The 17,240-nt window shown below is 44.4% G+C and overlaps 1 protein-coding gene across 1 annotated transcript in view; it reads right to left on the bottom strand.

Moving 5' to 3' along the window:
* Window positions 1-15,192, bottom strand: part of UBAC1 (UBA domain containing 1) — a 31,784-nt gene extending 16,592 nt beyond the window's left edge. Inside the window, exons 1-5 of the mRNA XM_006268610.4 lie at window positions 14,927-15,192; window positions 5,940-6,060; window positions 3,706-3,779; window positions 2,339-2,446; window positions 238-340 (exon numbers count right to left, since the gene is read on the bottom strand). Of these exons, the coding sequence (XP_006268672.2) occupies window positions 238-340; window positions 2,339-2,446; window positions 3,706-3,779; window positions 5,940-6,060; window positions 14,927-15,064 (544 nt within the window). The 5' untranslated portion in view covers window positions 15,065-15,192. The remainder of the gene's footprint in view (window positions 1-237; window positions 341-2,338; window positions 2,447-3,705; window positions 3,780-5,939; window positions 6,061-14,926) is intronic.
* Between the last annotated feature and the right edge of the window lie 2,048 nt (window positions 15,193-17,240).

Here is a 17,240-nt window from a genome sequence, read left to right as displayed (position 1 = left end):
ACTTTGTGTCATTACACACAAGCCTCACCACTGATGTCTTGTGATTAAGTATTATTTCAACACGCAACAGTACTTTCTTTGTCAATGGGGAGGCCCCAGATGAGTCCCAATGATCCCATCCCAAACCTGCATAATTTGTGAGATATGGCTACACGCTTTCAATAACACGGGCAAACATGTCTTTGAACACTTTTTAAAAGGCCTGCTTCATAAAACACGGTAGGGATATGTTCATACCATTTGCCTTCTTAAATAGCTCAACTGCATCTGGGTTCAGTGCTAGCAATTTTTGTGCAACTTCTATCAGTGAAACCAAGATCTTCCGGAGCTCTGTCTGGAACTGCAGGAAAAGAAACCATCAAAACATTTATACAGGAAGCTACCAACAGTCATCTTCTCTTAATACATCTATTGTTAGAGCATCTGTGCTATGCCCTTGCCCCCTGTGGAGAAGGTTGTTTCATTATGGCTTTGCTTTTCATTGTGTTTCTCCTACAAAAAAACACTGGCATGTTTCCTGTGCAGTGGTACACAGGACAAGAAATGCCTCGCTGAAAGCTTGATTTCTTGTATTGCTTTTCCTTCCATAAAAGAAAATGATACTAACTGAGAAAGCTTGTTTCTTCACACCCAACACTGCAAGGGCTTCCTTAAGAGAGGGGGAGGGGGGGACACAGACAATCAAGCAGGCTTTGCAGAGATGCTAGGAAGCTCTTTTTAGAAGTGGAACCCCTACTCCTATTGAAATAAGTTCTTTTGATTAGCCCCCCTTTCTTCCAAGTACAAGCAGCCCAAGAAATGCTTGCTTCTTGTGAAACACATGTCCATATTGATGGGTCAGGACTTCCCCCTCCTAGAGATTTTTTCTTTTAGAACATCTCATAAGCGACCAATTGAATTGGTCACTAAACATGCTATATGTTACACATTCTATCTTCATTTCATTAATAGACTATGGTAAAGACATATTTGATTTTTTAAGCTTCAATATTTTATTGAATTATTTTACAGCATATGCATTCTCAGAACAGGTACAGCAGAGATGACAGCTGCATAAGCTTCCTTCATGCCACCCCATCTCTGCTCTGCCTTGGGCAAAATTACTCCCTGTACTGGTACTTTATCCAGCTTTGTATTAAGTGCCCCAAACAAGGAAGATGCAGATAGAGGCTCTCCTATGTCAAGCACATGAAACATGAAGCAATGCTTCCTTTCCGTTGAAGACAAGGCACTGGAATCTTAGAGCTCTGAAAAAGAGAGACTTGAACACCAATAACAAAAAGAACAAAAAACCTGGCTCAGCCAACCAACATCATCAAGATGCGGGCAATGTCTTTACTAACTGATCAATAGATGTTACGCTTATATCAGCACAAAGCATTACAGATTGTTCTAAGCAGCTGAGCGACCCATCAAACAAATAACTGTTTAACATTATTGATCTTAATATGAAGTATATCCAAAAATACAGGAATAAAAAAATATCTGTGGGGAACACAGTTTGCATCTACACTGGACTTTCAGTTCAAATCTTCTTATAAATATAGACGGAGACATGAAGACACAGTCATTTTTAATTTCTTTGTGGGACAACAGAACAAAACACGCAAACATTTTCCACATTCAGAGGTCAGTTTCAGACTAAGCATGTATGAAGCGAGGGAGCATAGATCTAACACTTCTTAAAAAAAAAAATCATTACCCCAAAGAATTTTGAATTCCAGCTGAATAATATTATGCTAGTACATTAGACCCTGAAAGTGAAAACTGGGGACATTTACATGTGTGCTCTGCGAGTTGAGGGGGGTGGGGTGGATGCTTTACTTAGAGCAGATCCAAGAGCCCCTATAATTAAAGCGCCCGGAGCGTCTCATGTATCAGCATCCCCGCGCCTAAAAATAGTGGCAGGGTTGCTTTAACTACAGCTCATTCGACGAACTTTAGTTAAAGCGCCCCACTGTTATGCTGATACACAAGATGCTGGAGTCTGCTGTAGCGCAGTAATTACCATGCTCTAGAAAACTGGATTAATTACAGTGAACTGGAACAGCCTCACTGCTCAGGTACAGGCACCCTAGGAGTCTTATCTCCCTGTAAGAGAAATGCGAAAAGTAAAAAGAAACAGGGGCAAGATCAATGCTATCTTTCCAGTGCAGTTTTAAATCATCCAAGCTATTGGTATAAGAAGAATGAAACCTTTAAAAATATTATTTTTGAACAGAGATGCAGGCCCTACACTTGCCATCCGTTTCAAGTTTTAGTGAATGTGAGCTAATCCTGTTCCTGTGGCAGAACTCTAGATTTAACATGCAACTTAAACATGAAACTCCACACTTACATCCCTCATGTTGTGGTGGGCCACCGTGCGATCCACACTGCGAGAAGGCAGATTTGCTGTTGCTTTGAGAATAGCGTCCTTATCTGGAGCTTTCTGTTCCTGTTTCCTCTACAGGAAAGGAAGCATGATCAGATTTTTGTAATTAGTATTCCAAAGAGTAAAAAGAGTGAGGCATAGCTATCTGCAATTCCACATTCTTCCCAAGCAAATGAAGGACCATGGAGCTACTTGCAACTAGGTGAAACCACAGTCTAGCAGTGCAAACCACTTTGCATTTACAGGGCCAAATCAGGGAAACAAAATCCCCAAACAATATCCCAACTTTTATTTCAAAGAATGTTATTTCTCTGATGAACTGCACAGGACCAGCTATGAGCTCAAAGCTGACTGGAAAAGTGGTGCCCTTTGATGGAAAAGATGCAGTCAAGTGGCTTATTCTGAATTCAGCCCCCTGCTGTGAATTCCTGCTGGATAGGAATGATTTTGGTTTTATTGCAATAGAACACTCCTCTCAAACACAGGACTGAATATCTTATACAGTAACTAGTCAAAGCACTGCACTGCTTGTAAATACCATCAGGAAAACACGGTGCCTTGGACTCGCTCTAAACTTTCGACAAGTGCTTAATGTCCAACACTGGACCTTAGCAGGGCACTGGATTAGGTGACCCTGGAGATACCTTCCAGTCCTATGCCTTAAACTCCTAAGGCTGTCACTCAGCACCACAGGACCATGGATAAGAAGACAGGCAAAGACAAATACTGAGAGGAAGCTAGTGTCACAAGAGAACTGACAAAGAGAAAGAGACAGAAGCAAGCAGATAGATCAGGTTGTTTGTAACAAGGAAAGGTAGTGTCAACTTTTCTATTACCAGTGCCAAAGTGTTCTTAACACAGATTAATTACACAGGGAACCCCATAACGACCTATGCTGAAGATGGAGTTTAAATTTTAGCAGTGCCTTTGTTAACGCCCTCGAGACCTGCTTGGCCATACCTGGCTTTTGACTTTTTGAAGATAGAAAATAGAAACGGGTATAGCTGCTCTAAACTGGTACCTTTTGGAAGACAGAAATGCAAAAAGGCACAACCTACGATACTAATATTAGATTAGATCCTATATAAAGATCAACCCTAGAGTATTTCCAGAGCCTACCTATCCTATCCTAGAGCTTATGTTACTGCAATATTAGACCATGTGCGGTAGCATTCTCTGTAAACTTTAAGAGCAACAAATCTTAACATTATTTCATCTTCATTTTCTGCCATAACTAAAGAGCAAGTATCCACAGTTATACTCCTCCCAGCTATCAATAAAAGGGAAAAAAAAAATGAACACAAGAAGACCCATAAATCTTTTGAACTCACTTTCTCCTCTGCTGATACATCTGCCATTTTGGGAAGTGGAGGGGGTGCACGCTTCTTTATTAATAGCAAAACATCTGGAAAAACAACAAGAGCAGAATACGTTCAAGAATAACATGAGAGGGACCAGTGCCAGGCTGCTTTTGCTTTAAAACATTAGAATGGTCAAAGGCTTAATAAAGAAGGCTTCTGTTTTTCGCTTGCACTTAATTTCATTGGAACAGTCAGGAATTTCTCCGGTTTAAAACATGGTTGTCAGCATTAGCGGGCCGTTCATCATTGCATTACACTGGTGCATACAGTCCAAATGTAGCATCATTGTACTAGGGCAAAAGAGTCAAAAGATTAAGCTACCTATAAAACATTTTACAAAAGCTACACTCAGGCCGCATCTACGCGAGTGGTGGACTGCACAGTTGTTATTGCACGCTCATTTAGTACTTGCTTAACCGGTATTTTTGGTTTTGCACAGTTTTTTTTTTTTTATGTTATTGCGCAGTACCACTGCTGTCATGGTTAGTGCCCCCCAATGCTATGGCACAGTAGCAACAAGCTACTGCGCCATAGCATCTTGTGTAGATGTGCTCTGAATGCTTTACCAATCAGAGTAAGCGACACACAAAATGTAAAGCAGTAGCCAAGAGAAAGGAAGGTTAAAAAATAACTAATTTTAATCCAAGTTGTTTGTTGGGGGTTACATTTTTTGGGGAGTTTAATTATTTTGAGAGAGATAGTGAAAAAGTCTGACCCTCATAAGCAAGAGTCTGACCTCAGTTACACTGGCACAGCAAAATGATGTCAGGGAAATCACACCAGCTTTGCCCTGCTGTAAAACAGCTCAGAATACGGCTCCTGAATAGTTACACGCTGCCTGTTACTGGAATCCCCCCTCACAAAAAAAACCCAAAACGTTTCTGTGGGAAAGAGGGAAGGCAAACACCCCCAAGTCTGCTGCTTGTTTGGGGGAAGTGACAATAACTGGCCCGCTGCAATGACAATGTGGCAGCAGCATGAGCAAACTACACCAGCTCCTGGAGAGGTACTACCTAGAGCTAGGCTGCCTACAGCACTGTCTACCTTTGGGATTTGCCCTAGTCACAGCCCTCCCTGGCCAGCTACCCTGCATAACTGCAGTGCTACTTGCAGTAGCAGGGGTTAGCCCTGATTTAAGTGGAAATGACCCCTTCCAGCGGCTCACTTTCTACAGTAGGATTTAATGGTGGGTGCTCACCCATGCCTGTAATGGATGTATCCTCAAGGTGGACAAAGCCTGAGTATGAAAGCTCCCTCATGTCCCAGGACATGCTTTCCTTCAGCCTTTTACTATGTTCCACTTCCAAAGCATTGTTCTTCAAAGGTCTGCAAGTGCTTCAATAACCAGTTGCTTAAATAGGTCCCCTGGACCTCTGTTACAGAGGACATTACAACCTGTTCTCCAGGTGGAAGACAGAAGCTGAAGTATGTAAGGGCCCCATTCTCCAGCAGTGCCCATCCCTGTTAACTGTAGATGCCCAAGATGGATGGAAAACAGTTTTCCCTATTGTTTTAACCTTCAGACCTTGCTTTGTTTCTCATTCTTTCACATTTTAATCCAATAGGGCAATTACATGCCTGCCACAATAGTACTGGCATCAGCCAAGTTACACCACCATTTGGACCTATGGCTGAAAAGCACGACTTAAGTGTACACTTGCACCAAGACATTTAAATAAACTTCAGCAAGTACAGAATTTGATGACTTGACTTGGAGATCCAGTGCATCTCGGCTTCATTCCCTTTTACTTACGCATAGTCACCTATCAAAATAATCCCATTTAATATAAAAACAGGCATATGATAGTGATCATGAAAAGTCCATTTCACCCAGCTTCGGGAGCATCAGACACACAAGTTCTGAATGGATAAAGCTGTATGCACCCAGAATACAACAGTGGGATTTTTTTTGTTTGGCAAGTCTGTCTTAAATCATTTAGCTCACATGTACTGAATTCAGGCTTTTATTTCTATAGAAACATGTTGCAAAATACAGAGTAAGTGGTGTTGGCTTTTTGGTTTTTGAAAAAATACAAACTTGTTTATGTATTTCTCAATCCTTACAGCTCCTTTATAAGAGAGGTTTCCTCATCTTCAAACCCCAAACAAGTAAGAAGGTAGTCACAGTTCTACATATACCTGCAATTAAAATACAGTCCCATGTTTTTAGGATCACAAGTTACAAATGTATGGAGGCTGCTTACCTTTATCTTGAATGTTTTCCTCCAAGACTGTTTTTGTATCGGTCAGCACCTTCTCTGAAGTAGCATGTATCAGTTTATGATGCGTTATGCTTTTTGGATCCTCCAAGCTACCAGGTACACACTAGAGAAGATAATAAATATTGAGCATCAGAGGGCAGGAATAATAAGCTTGCTGCATGAATCACTGCACCTTGCATTAAACACTCCATGTTCAACCTGTGCCAGCATTTACTTATTTCTTAATAGCTTAAGTAATAGCCCAATACACCAGAAGCCAATATACAGCATATAATACGCTAAAGAAACAGAAGGCTGTGTCTGGCTGTAACCGTTCTTGCAAACTGTGGCAGCAAAGAAAAAAAATGGGTTTATTTCTGAGGAGTCAAGCTCCCTGGCTGAGATCAGAAAATATGCCAAAGAAAGTAAAATCACTTTAGCCTCATCTCATTGACGTAGATAAATTAACAGTTGGTAAGACGGAGCATCTAGGTTCTTTCAGATTGTTTAAGCTCTTAACAACTTTTTCTAACACCCTACTGCAAATACTCGCGAGTCTTCCACATGCAGACAATCCTTTTGAAACCAATATGCTACCTGTCCAACAGCTACAGGGTCAAGACTCCAAAAGTGAAAGAAGAAACACTGGACAGAATGTTTGGGAATTACAGCAAAAGCTTAATTTGACTGGTGATCTGGAAAACCTGAGAGTGACTGAACATTCATCACACAACAGAGTATATACAGTTTGATTCTATCTAAGAAAAAGAGATTAATGGATTCAAAGGACCTTAAAAATGTTCACACAAAGGATGAAAAGGTGGCTATGCCAATAAGGTCAGTACTGAAACACCACTTTAAAATGATGGTGCTCCCATCCAGGATGCCTGGCTTTCATTTAACAGTTTTCATGTTACTCTGCAGAGCTTCTAAGGGCTTTTTCAAAAAAATAGATGCTGCACAGAAACAGTTTTGAATTCAGGGTGTTACCGGTGGATCATTATAGCAGGAACACCACACAGCCTGCAACCGGTCAAAACCAAAACCGTCACTGCATCATTCACTGTCCACGTTATTGGGAACTGAATGGTGACCTCCAGCGCTATAGCTGTGCTGCAGTTTTTCTAACACTAATAAAACGAGGTACTGCATTCCTAACCTGATAGATAACAGCTTTGTCTTAAAAGGAACATTTTCTTTTGCAGTCTTTTTCTACATTGGTAGGTGACTGAGTTTCTGCCTCCAGGCGAAGTGCAAGTGAGGACAGTAGAAGTTAAGAGCTGCTTTTAACTGGGCAAACTTCCAGTCTCGAGTACATCAGCATACTCCACGTAGAGTGGATTTATGCTGACGTGACAATGCAGATAGTATCCCACTGGCAATACGGGCAAGTCTCTGGGCATGAAGGCTAAAGTTCAGACAAAAAGGGGGATTTTAAGGAGAGCGGCAGCTCACAAGGTAGCAATCAGCCCTTCAAGTTAAAAGGCTGAGGAAAAGGACAGAGAGCATTTCTAATCCTTCCTATGACGGAAGGCTGTAACATGGCCAGCGGGCTTCTTCAAAGATTCAAATGGAGAAGCTGGCTGCTTAATCTAGCATCACTATTTGCTCATGCATTGCCAGGTTCAACCACCATTTATCAGGGATGGTCTGGGTATATTTGATCCTGCCTCAAAAAGGTGGGGGTGGGAGGACATACTATATGACCTTGAGGGTCTCAGCCAGCTCTGCCTCTATCCTACAGAGATATCAAGTACTGCAACACTGCATCCTTTAGAGAATCTGAAAGCACCTGCTAACACTGAGCACAAGAAATCTGAAGCACTGGCCTGGTTTTATAGATCAGAAAGGCAGCGGGAGTTTCTGAATCTTGCTTCAATTCAATGGAATTAACAGTTAGTATCAAGATACCTGCTTTATCCACCAGACTGAAGTTACACCATAAAGTCTCTTGTCATTTTCCTTTTACTGTTTAATGACCAGTTCAATTACCAGAAAAGAAAATGCATTTTCTCAATTTCTTACAAAAAAATAGCATTAGGGCTCTAGCTGCTTTAAGACTTTTTTTTTTTACCGCATATGTCAGTGCACTTTCCTTAGGCAATAAAAATCTTAAAACTCTGAATTTGCAGTAGACATGCTGTCTGCAGTCTGATTACAACAGTGCTCAGAAATGCCAAGGTATTTACAAAACCTGGCACATGATTACAGATTCTTCTCTTTCTCCAAAGAAAGTCCGATTAAAACACGGAGAACTGCTCCCAAGCACCAGGAATAAGCTACCAGCGTGGATCAGATTCTCTGCTGGAATAAGAGAGATGAATTCAGTTCAATTTGATGGAGCTAGTTTGTTTCATGCCAGTTGAGAGTCTGCACCACTGCAGCTGGACAGACTACAGAGAAGGCCGGCTTTTGGTAAACGGAGCAACTATAACCACATGCCAACCCTCTGAACACGTATCCAAAGTAGCTCCACAACAGGGCTCAGATTCAAACCCTCCTTAGCTATTTTAGCATAGTGACAACAGCAACACGCATCCACAACTCCAACTGACTCATCTTCACACAACAGCAATAGTAGATTCCAGGAAAAGCATTACATCAGTGCATTGAGATGCTTCTCACTTGTTCATTGGGAATTAGAAAATGTAATGGTTTAAACTACAAATCACTGAAGCCAGGTTACTCTCATCACCCAGGCAGCTGACTGTGGCCAAGCAAAACACCTTTTGCAGACAGCCTTGGGCAAGACTTCATGTGGTTTGCTCACAAAAATGAGCTTTCCAAGTGTCAGTCCATTAGACAAACTTTCCCAAATGACACTCCTTTCAATACGGTTTTTGATGGGAGACATTTTTGCTGCATTTATTTTAGCACCGTTAGACTGTTTAGAGACTTTCAGCTCTACTAGTGCCTTTTCAACATGCTAATTGAAGAGCTACAGCCAAAGAGTGCATGAGAATCTATGAGAAATCAAAACAGCTCCCATATCTGTACTGCATTTGACCTCGGGACCCAATCAGAATGCTATTTTTATAAATCCTTATATTACGGCTCTACAGTGAAGTCATATGGAAAGAAAAGACAGCTTTGTAGAAATATGTTTTATTAAGTGCAGAGCTTTGTAACAGCTCATGTCACATTACAACCTTGCTAGGAACCCCACAGCTGCTTCCAATCTTCAGATTTTTAGTTAGCACGTGCAAAACTGCGTATACATCCATCAAATCTATTGCACTTCTATCTTCTTTGGGAGGGAACGGGAAATACTGGCAATCGCACACAACCTACTGTTTTGGAAGAAAGGCTCTTGAACTTGTCCATAGTGTGGGCTTCGTCTAAAGAGATATCTTGTGGACCTCTGCCCTTCCTTTCTACTGCTCTAAACACTTCTCTCTTGCTTGTAATCACATAGCATCACATGGCTACTACAGGAACTATTGGCACAGACTGGTATAATTAGGAAGACATCATTTAGGAAGACATCAGACTTCTTTAACTTGCCACAGAAAATAAGGATGACAGCCAGCAGAGTACAATCTAGCAGCCTCTGCAGATCCCCAGCAGGAGGCTTAGCGACAACACGGAACCTCTGCCTCAGGAGAGCTGTGTTTGAAATGCAGCACACCCACTCTTAACAGACTATCTGAAGAGTGACCAAATATTCTCATGTCCAGAGACAGGAAGAGAGCTTATAAAGAGGCATGGGATTCCCTACACAGCATACCTGTACTAAAGGAAGCAGAAAGATTGCACTGGGCCCTGCTGCTGAGTGGGAACTATTGCTCAGCACTGCCACGTGGGGAACCTTGGGATCTGTGCCTGGTTTACCAGGAAGGCAGGATGTTGGGAGCGCTCTGGAAAAAAAAAGACATGGAGCCCCAGAGCCTAAGTTGGAAGCGTGGTGGTTGATGAAACATAGGGAAGTGGGACATCAGCACTGGGCAAGCCATGGTATGTCAAGGGAAAAGAAAGATGGGCTCGGTTGAAGTTTACTACCTATCATTTTATGTTTATATTGCCAGCATAAATGCTTGCATTGATTTCTAATCCTGGATTTTGCAGCAGCCTGCTTGGTGGCTTTGCAGTGAAAAAGTGGGGATAAAGCTTCATTCACAGATGTCTGAGCGGTCAGTGAACTTGCAATGCTTTAATAATTGTAAATGGCATCTCGGGAGTTGGGCTCTATACACAATACACTGCTTGCTTTCCTCAAAATTGTTAGTAAATGCCAACTGAATGCATTCTTTACTAAGACATAGCAATGATTAGTTTACTAATGGTTACTTTTCTACTGTACTCATGGAAGCTTACAGAACACGAATGTCTTGCAAAGGATCCTGTAGTGTGACGAGGAGCACCCACCACACCCTTCTGCATATTTTAATGCTCATACTTTGAGTTTACACAGGCTTCTGCCTGAACAGCTCAAATCTCATTACAAATACAAATACCACTGAAGTTTAAGTGGACCCCCTCTGTAAGGTGAGGAAATATGACTGTAGCCACTGAACACATGGGCAGACAGAGGTGCAGAAAAGCTACAAAACTTGTCCAAGATCACACAGCTAGTTAAAGGCAGAGTTGAAATACATACACAACTCATGTTACTTATTATTTTGGTCTTTTAAATCCTCAACTACAGCACATGCTGAATTTCAAAGTGAGACAACAATTTGTAGTTTTATTCCTCTTGTCATGTTCCTTTGGCAGGGAGTGGTCCGACGGTTATTGTATAACACATCAGAAAGCTTGTTGTCTATTTCCAGCTCTGCCAATGACTCAGCCTATAACTTCTTGCAAGTCACTTATAAGTGGCCTCTGGTTTGAGGTATCCAACTTCTGAGAGGTGGAGTCTGACTTTTCTGAAATGTTGAGCACTAAATAACCCAACTAGAATCAGTAAGAGCAGAGGGTGCCCAGCGTCTCTGAGAGACAAGCCTAAGGTGTCTCAAGTTGGGCCCAAACACTGTGGTACAATTTTGAAAGTTTATCTTTCACCTCTATGCCACAGTTTTTCTTTACATAAAATAGGAGTAATGATACTGGTTCTCAGTAAATAAGAGCCCTTAGATCTGTTAAAATAAGCAGCACTATATGACTATTAGGCTTTGTTAACTTCCACCTTCCCACTTTTTCTTTGAAATTACAATGTTTAACCTTTCTATTTACAGCAGCTGTGTATCATTTCTTAAAACTTGTGCCTCACACCCATTTTCTGCCTGCACAGCCATTTGCTTGCTCTGTACTATTGTATTTTGTCTAGTCACAAGACTCCACTGTAAAGCCCACATATATTAGGCTTCCTTTACCGCTTTCTGATAAAAATAAAAATGCATGTGCACATGTGTGGAAAGAGTTCTCTCAAAGTCACTTTAAAGAGAAACTGTCTGTTTCAAAACCAGGTTTTGGGAACATTTTGGTCCTTATCTTGCAATTCACACCCAGCATTGAGACCCACAAGAGACAGTGGGACTCCACACAGGGGCAAGTATGGACAACCCAAATCAGCTTGGAGGACTGGCCTTGGCTCACAGCTAATTAGAATAGACACCTCTACTTATGAATTAGGTGACACACGCACCTTTGTCTGATCAGCCCATGGAAATTCTAGAGTGACCTGATCCCTCCCTTTTCTAGACAGAAGCAAACAAGCCATTACAAGGAAGCTCCTTAGGAGAGCAGGGAGGTAGGGAGTTAAAAGCTGGGCACTTGCTCAGAATCCATAGATAGTTAAGAAAATACACCTGGATACTTAATGGCACTTTGGAGCCTACAGGAAAAAAATGCCTACCTTCCTCATGTAAAAAAGGAACTGCCAAAGAATATAACTTGAACAAGAACAGCATCTACTCCAGACTCTTTCAAGAAACAGGTATTTTTTGCTGGGGTTACTTGATCCCAGTTGACTTCTCGCCTGGAGTGGGGGCGCAGCAGCTAGATCCAATGATTTCACGAGGTCCCTTCCAGCCCCTAACCTCTATGAAATCTATGAAACCATTTGTACTGCTCATTGAAATAGTGATGGCAGAGGCTTTCGGGAACATAGGAATCACCTAAGATACCAAAAGGTGCTGTCAAGATTCTTCCCAATATGCCCATCAGCTAGTCAGGATTTTTCCAATTCTATTTTTCCTCTTCACAAGACAGTGTATTATCATAATAGTTATGCAAATCATACCATTAGCAGTAGGCAGTAGATGGAATGAAATCAACCACCGCTGCCAAGTTATCAATTGTCCTCTGGCCTGACTCCTATTGTGTACAAACTTCTATTCAATTAAGCCTCCTGAAAACTAAAGGCTTTAAAAGATTGTACTTTGATAGTCCTTCACCATTCAGGGGGGCTGAATAAGGACAGCAATACCATGCTCCAGAAGCTCTGCAGCATGCGATGATCCCATACCTATTTTGCCAAACAGAAACAGCCCAATTTTGCCCGAAGACAACATTTACCTTGGACAAAGCCAAACCAAATGCTGCTGCTTGCCTTCTTTAAACATGGGAGTGGCTGTGGAGACTACAGGCCCTAGCATGCTATGAGCTAAACAGATGACCTTCTGGATTAAGATGCAATACTGAAGGCTGAGACCTGTAATTTCCAAGGGGCTGTGTAAAAATAAGCAGCTGTGCGTCACATTGTATGATTGCTATGGATGCATTTAGCTTATTGATCAGCCTTGCTCAAATACAATCACTGTATGCCTACAAGATAAAATGAGTTAGTTTGTGATAACATTTTATGTTATGGGATGTGAAATGTAATCATACACTTCTGGTTTTAACTTCTTGTTCGTGTATTAAAACTACATCATTGCTAGAAGAAACATCACCTCTGAAACACGTGGATGGTGCAAACTACTGCAAAGGGCATCCTTCACACTCTTGAAATCATTTAAAGAGAGGTTAAATAACTTGTCCAAGTCGCTACAGCCAGTCCTCACCAAACCTGGGATTAGAATTCAGCAATCTGCTGCTGAGACTGTTCGGCCATGCTGCCTTGGCTCAGAAATGACATCTTCTGGGGCAAATCCTGATCATACACCGAGATTCAACACACTATTTCAGACTTGTGTCTGAACAGTCCTTACAGCTTTAGGATTTCAATCCAGTAGAGCCCTGGATAAGCAGATTATTAACTTTATGACCATGTACACGGTAACTGGGCCAACCAGAATGAAGGAGCTTTTTGTATTCAAGCCAAATTTCTGCAATGAGACCTTTAAACTTCTCATTTCTGTGCGATCAGTTATCTAAAAGAATCATTGGAATAACTGCAAATGTGTTAAGGGATAGAGGGCAAGAGGCCATCAGGATAATCCATCCACTGGTCCCCGAAGGCAACCTACACTATTACTGCACCGATTTGGGAGCACTGTTGTGACATTTGCTTTACCAAGGTTATATTCATTCCTGTGTGTAAGGGTTTAAACACACTCATACAAAAGAAAATCAGCTTTAAGCACTTGACTAATATATGCAGGGATATCATAATTGAAAATCACAGCCTTCAAGCTTTAACACATTGCAAAAGCATTGGTTTACACCATAATCCATAGTGTAATTACACTAATTGTGGAGGTGGAAGGATTTCTATTGCATGGATGTTCCCCACTACAGTTCCCCTTTACACATCTGTCTGCGCTTAAAACAGAGCAAGGAAATGCATGGATACTGCAGTTACTTCAGGGAGTCATCTGAAACCAGTTTACCATCTTCTCCCAGCATGGAGCTGCCAGTCCCTGCCCCCCCCGCCCCACGAATAAAAGATAGGCATACCCAACACAAGCCACCCGAATCCCGACCTCAAGAGTCCCAAAACGACTCCCTTCCTAACCCTGCTCCTCCTCAGCACTTGAAGGCCGTGAGTGCTGGTCTCCAAGGCTCCCCGAGTTTGGGGGGGAACATTACAGACGCGGCTGTGGCAAAAGAAACAACTGACTAGAGGCACGGCGCACGTTTGAATACCGACTGCACGCCGCAGCGACGGCCTGGACCAGCCCCGCTTTCCCCCGGCTGCAAGCAGAGACGGCTGCGCTGAGCACGGCACCGCAGCAGCTGACACAATCACAAGGCAACCCCCCTTTTTTCCAGCTCTGCGCACAAAAGTATTTTTAAGCCCCCCCAAAGGCATCGGGGGCTGCCTACAGCTGCGGCCGGGCGCTTCCACTGGGCTGTGCCAGCGCTCTGCCAGCAGCCGAGATGCAGGATCCTGCCTCCGGCGTTAGGGCTGTGTTGCATCAAGCTTGTCTTACGCACAGTTGAGATGGTTGCACGGGACGGTCTGCACAGGGGTTGGACAGGCCGGCCGCTCAGGGTCCCACTGATGCTGTATTTGGGGTCAGGAAGGAATCCCCCCCCCCCCCCCGACCCCAAAACCAGACCCCCAAAATCAACCCCCCTCCAAAACCAGACCCAAGAAAAATCAGAACTGCCTCGAAAATCAACCCCCCTCCAAAACCAGACCCCAAAAATCACCCACTCCAAAATCAGCCCACCACTCCAAAATGAACCCCACGCCAGTCAGACCCCAAAAGTCAACCCCCCTCCAAAAATCAGAGCCCCCCCTCCAAAAAACAGAACCCAAAATCAACCCCCCTTGAAAAAAGTCAACCGCCTCCAAAAATCAGACCCTAAAATCAACCCCCCTCCAAAACCAGACCCCAAAAATTGGACTCCAAAATCAGACCCCCCCCCCAAAATCAACCCCCCTCCAAAAACCAGGCCTCAAAATCAGACCCCCCCTCCAAAACCAAGCCCCCAAATCAGACCCCCCCCTCCAAAAATCAACCCCCTCCAAAATCAGACCCCCCCTCCAAAAATCAACCCCCTCCAAAGTCAAACCCCAAAATCAGACCCCCCTCGAAAAATCAACCCCCTCCAAAACCAGACCCCAAACTCGACCCCGCTCCATAATCAGATCCTCAAATCACGCCCCCCCCCACCCAGGTGCACGCCGGGGGGCGGGGGGAGGGGTGCCGGTCCCTTACGTGCTTGAGGCAGCGCTCCTTGAGCTTCTCCACCGTGGTGTCCTCCGAGACCTCCTCCAGCCACTCCGCGCCCTCCGCGCTGCAGACGTGGAGCCGCAGCACCTTGCCGGCGAAGATCTTCTCCTCCTGCACGAACATCGCCGCCCGCTGCTCTCCTCACCGGCCCAGCGGCATGGCGGCGCCCCCGCCGCGCTGAGGGGCCCCGGCCCCGGCCCCGCCGCCCCGCACGGCTCCTGTCACGGCCGCGGCCCCTGCTGAGGGGACCAGCCCAGCGCCGGAAGTCGCGGCCGCGCTGCATGCTGGGAGCCGTAGTCTCCCCCTCAGCCGCCTCGCTCGCGGCCGGAAGTGGCCGCGCACGGGCTGCCGGGAGTTAGGCTGCCGCCGCCGCTGAAGTGCCCAGTGCATGTGGGAGTTGTAGTCCCCCCGACATGGAGACTGGGAAGCGCTGCGGTGCATTATGGGAATTATAGTCCCCCAATATGGCGGCGGGGGGGCGCTGCGGTGCATTGTGGGAATTATAGTTCCCTCCAACATGGAGGCTGGGGTCATTGCGATGCATTGTGGGAATTATAGTTTTCCCCCAACTTGAAATATGGGAGGCTCTGCGGTGCATTGTGGGAATCATAGTTCCCCCCCCCCCAATGTGGAGGTAGGGAGCCGCTGTGGCGCATTGTGGGAATTATAGTCTCCCCGAATATGGAGGTTGGGAGCCGCTGCGGTGCATTGTGGGAATCATAGTTCCCCCAAAACATGGAGGCTGGGAGCCCTGCGGTGCATTGTGGGAGTTAGAGTCCATCCTCTTGAAGGCCCCGGGCACAGAGTGGGGAGGAGGATGGATGGTTCCCAGTGCACTGTGGGAATTGCAGTCCTCCCCCCTCCCTGGGCCTACAGCGGGGTCCTGCCAGCTCCCCTCCCAAGGATGGCAGCCTGCCCCTTCTCCTTCCCCCATGTGTGCTAGAAGCTCTCCCTCTCCACCCCTACATCCACCTTGCCCCAGTGCACCATGGGAGCCGTAGTCCCTGTCAGGCTATGGAACCCACCAGGTGCATGCTGGGAGATGCAGACCCTGCAGGCAGGGTGGCTTCAGATGCATTGTGGGAAGGGGCACCCTTCAAAGGATCTGGTGGCACCCTAGGACCCTGGTTGAGAATCACTGGCGTACAGTGTGGGAGAGTCTCGTCTCACTTTTTCACCCCCGATTCTTTTGTGGACAACATCCAGCGACATTTCATCAATGTGACATCCTGCAATACGTCCAGTTTGGGTTTCGGTCCCTTCACCCCACACCCGTCCACCTTCACCGACTTTCAGAAATCTACCTTAGGGGCTAAGGCTTATGGCGGCCCCTCCAAAATTAACTATATATATAAATGTTTTGCAATTTCTCATCTGGTCCAATAAAAAGTCTCATCTCCGAACCAAGAGTTGTAGATTTGTGCATTGCAGGGTTGATGTTGGGGAACGCAGGTCACAACCATGGACCCCCTGAGTTAGGAGCATCCTAAAATCAACCCCGCTCTGGAGTTAGACCCCCAAATCAACCCCCCCTCCAAAAACCAGACCCCAAAATACCCTCTACACCACTGCTACCAGCACCACTTGTGAATCACATCAGGAAATGGGCTTACGGGCCTTCAGGTAGTGAAACACTGGCTGGGGAATTTTGGATTCACGGTGAAAAATGTTTGTTTTCCCTCCAAAAGTGAAGAAAATATGTTAAAATACATTAAAATAAGCGGAATGATGTTGGAATATACATGCTTTAAATGAAAATGCAGAACCACAAGTCAGACCAGCTGTAACATGAAAATAGGTTATCCTAGAATAATTGGCTTCAGCTGAACGCAGGAAGACAAAAGACAGTGAGAACCACCTTATTTTGTAATGGAAGAAATAGAGAGAGGACTAGTCTGACACCAACAAAAGTCAAATATTGTCTCTTGAACGTAGCCGTTGTTAGACGTGAGGCACCGTTCCCGGACGTCCGCAAATGACTGAAAACGGAAGCTTTGAGACTCGATGCAGAAAAGGCTCTGACTTTTGTGTTCTCCTATTTCCGCAGTCCACGTGTGACTATTAAACAATAAAACCAAGATAAGTTGGCTACTGGTCTGTAAAGAACATTTGGGAACCTGCTTTTATTGAATGGCTCTTTTTGAAGCTGTGGGACTTGATAAGAGCAGCTCAATTTAGCCAGTAGGGGGAGACAAGAAACTGTATTGAGGACAGAAAAGATGAAGAATTACTGGAAATATAAAATATATTAATACTGCGATTGATTTATTAGAGCAGGGGAGGCATATTCTTATCCTTT

Source organism: Alligator mississippiensis, chromosome 12 (assembly GCF_030867095.1).
Source record: "Alligator mississippiensis isolate rAllMis1 chromosome 12, rAllMis1, whole genome shotgun sequence".
In the NCBI taxonomy this organism is placed as follows: Eukaryota; Metazoa; Chordata; order Crocodylia; family Alligatoridae; genus Alligator; species Alligator mississippiensis.
Note: the sequence above shows the minus strand (reverse complement) of the source record. Positions and strands in the feature narration are given on the sequence as shown.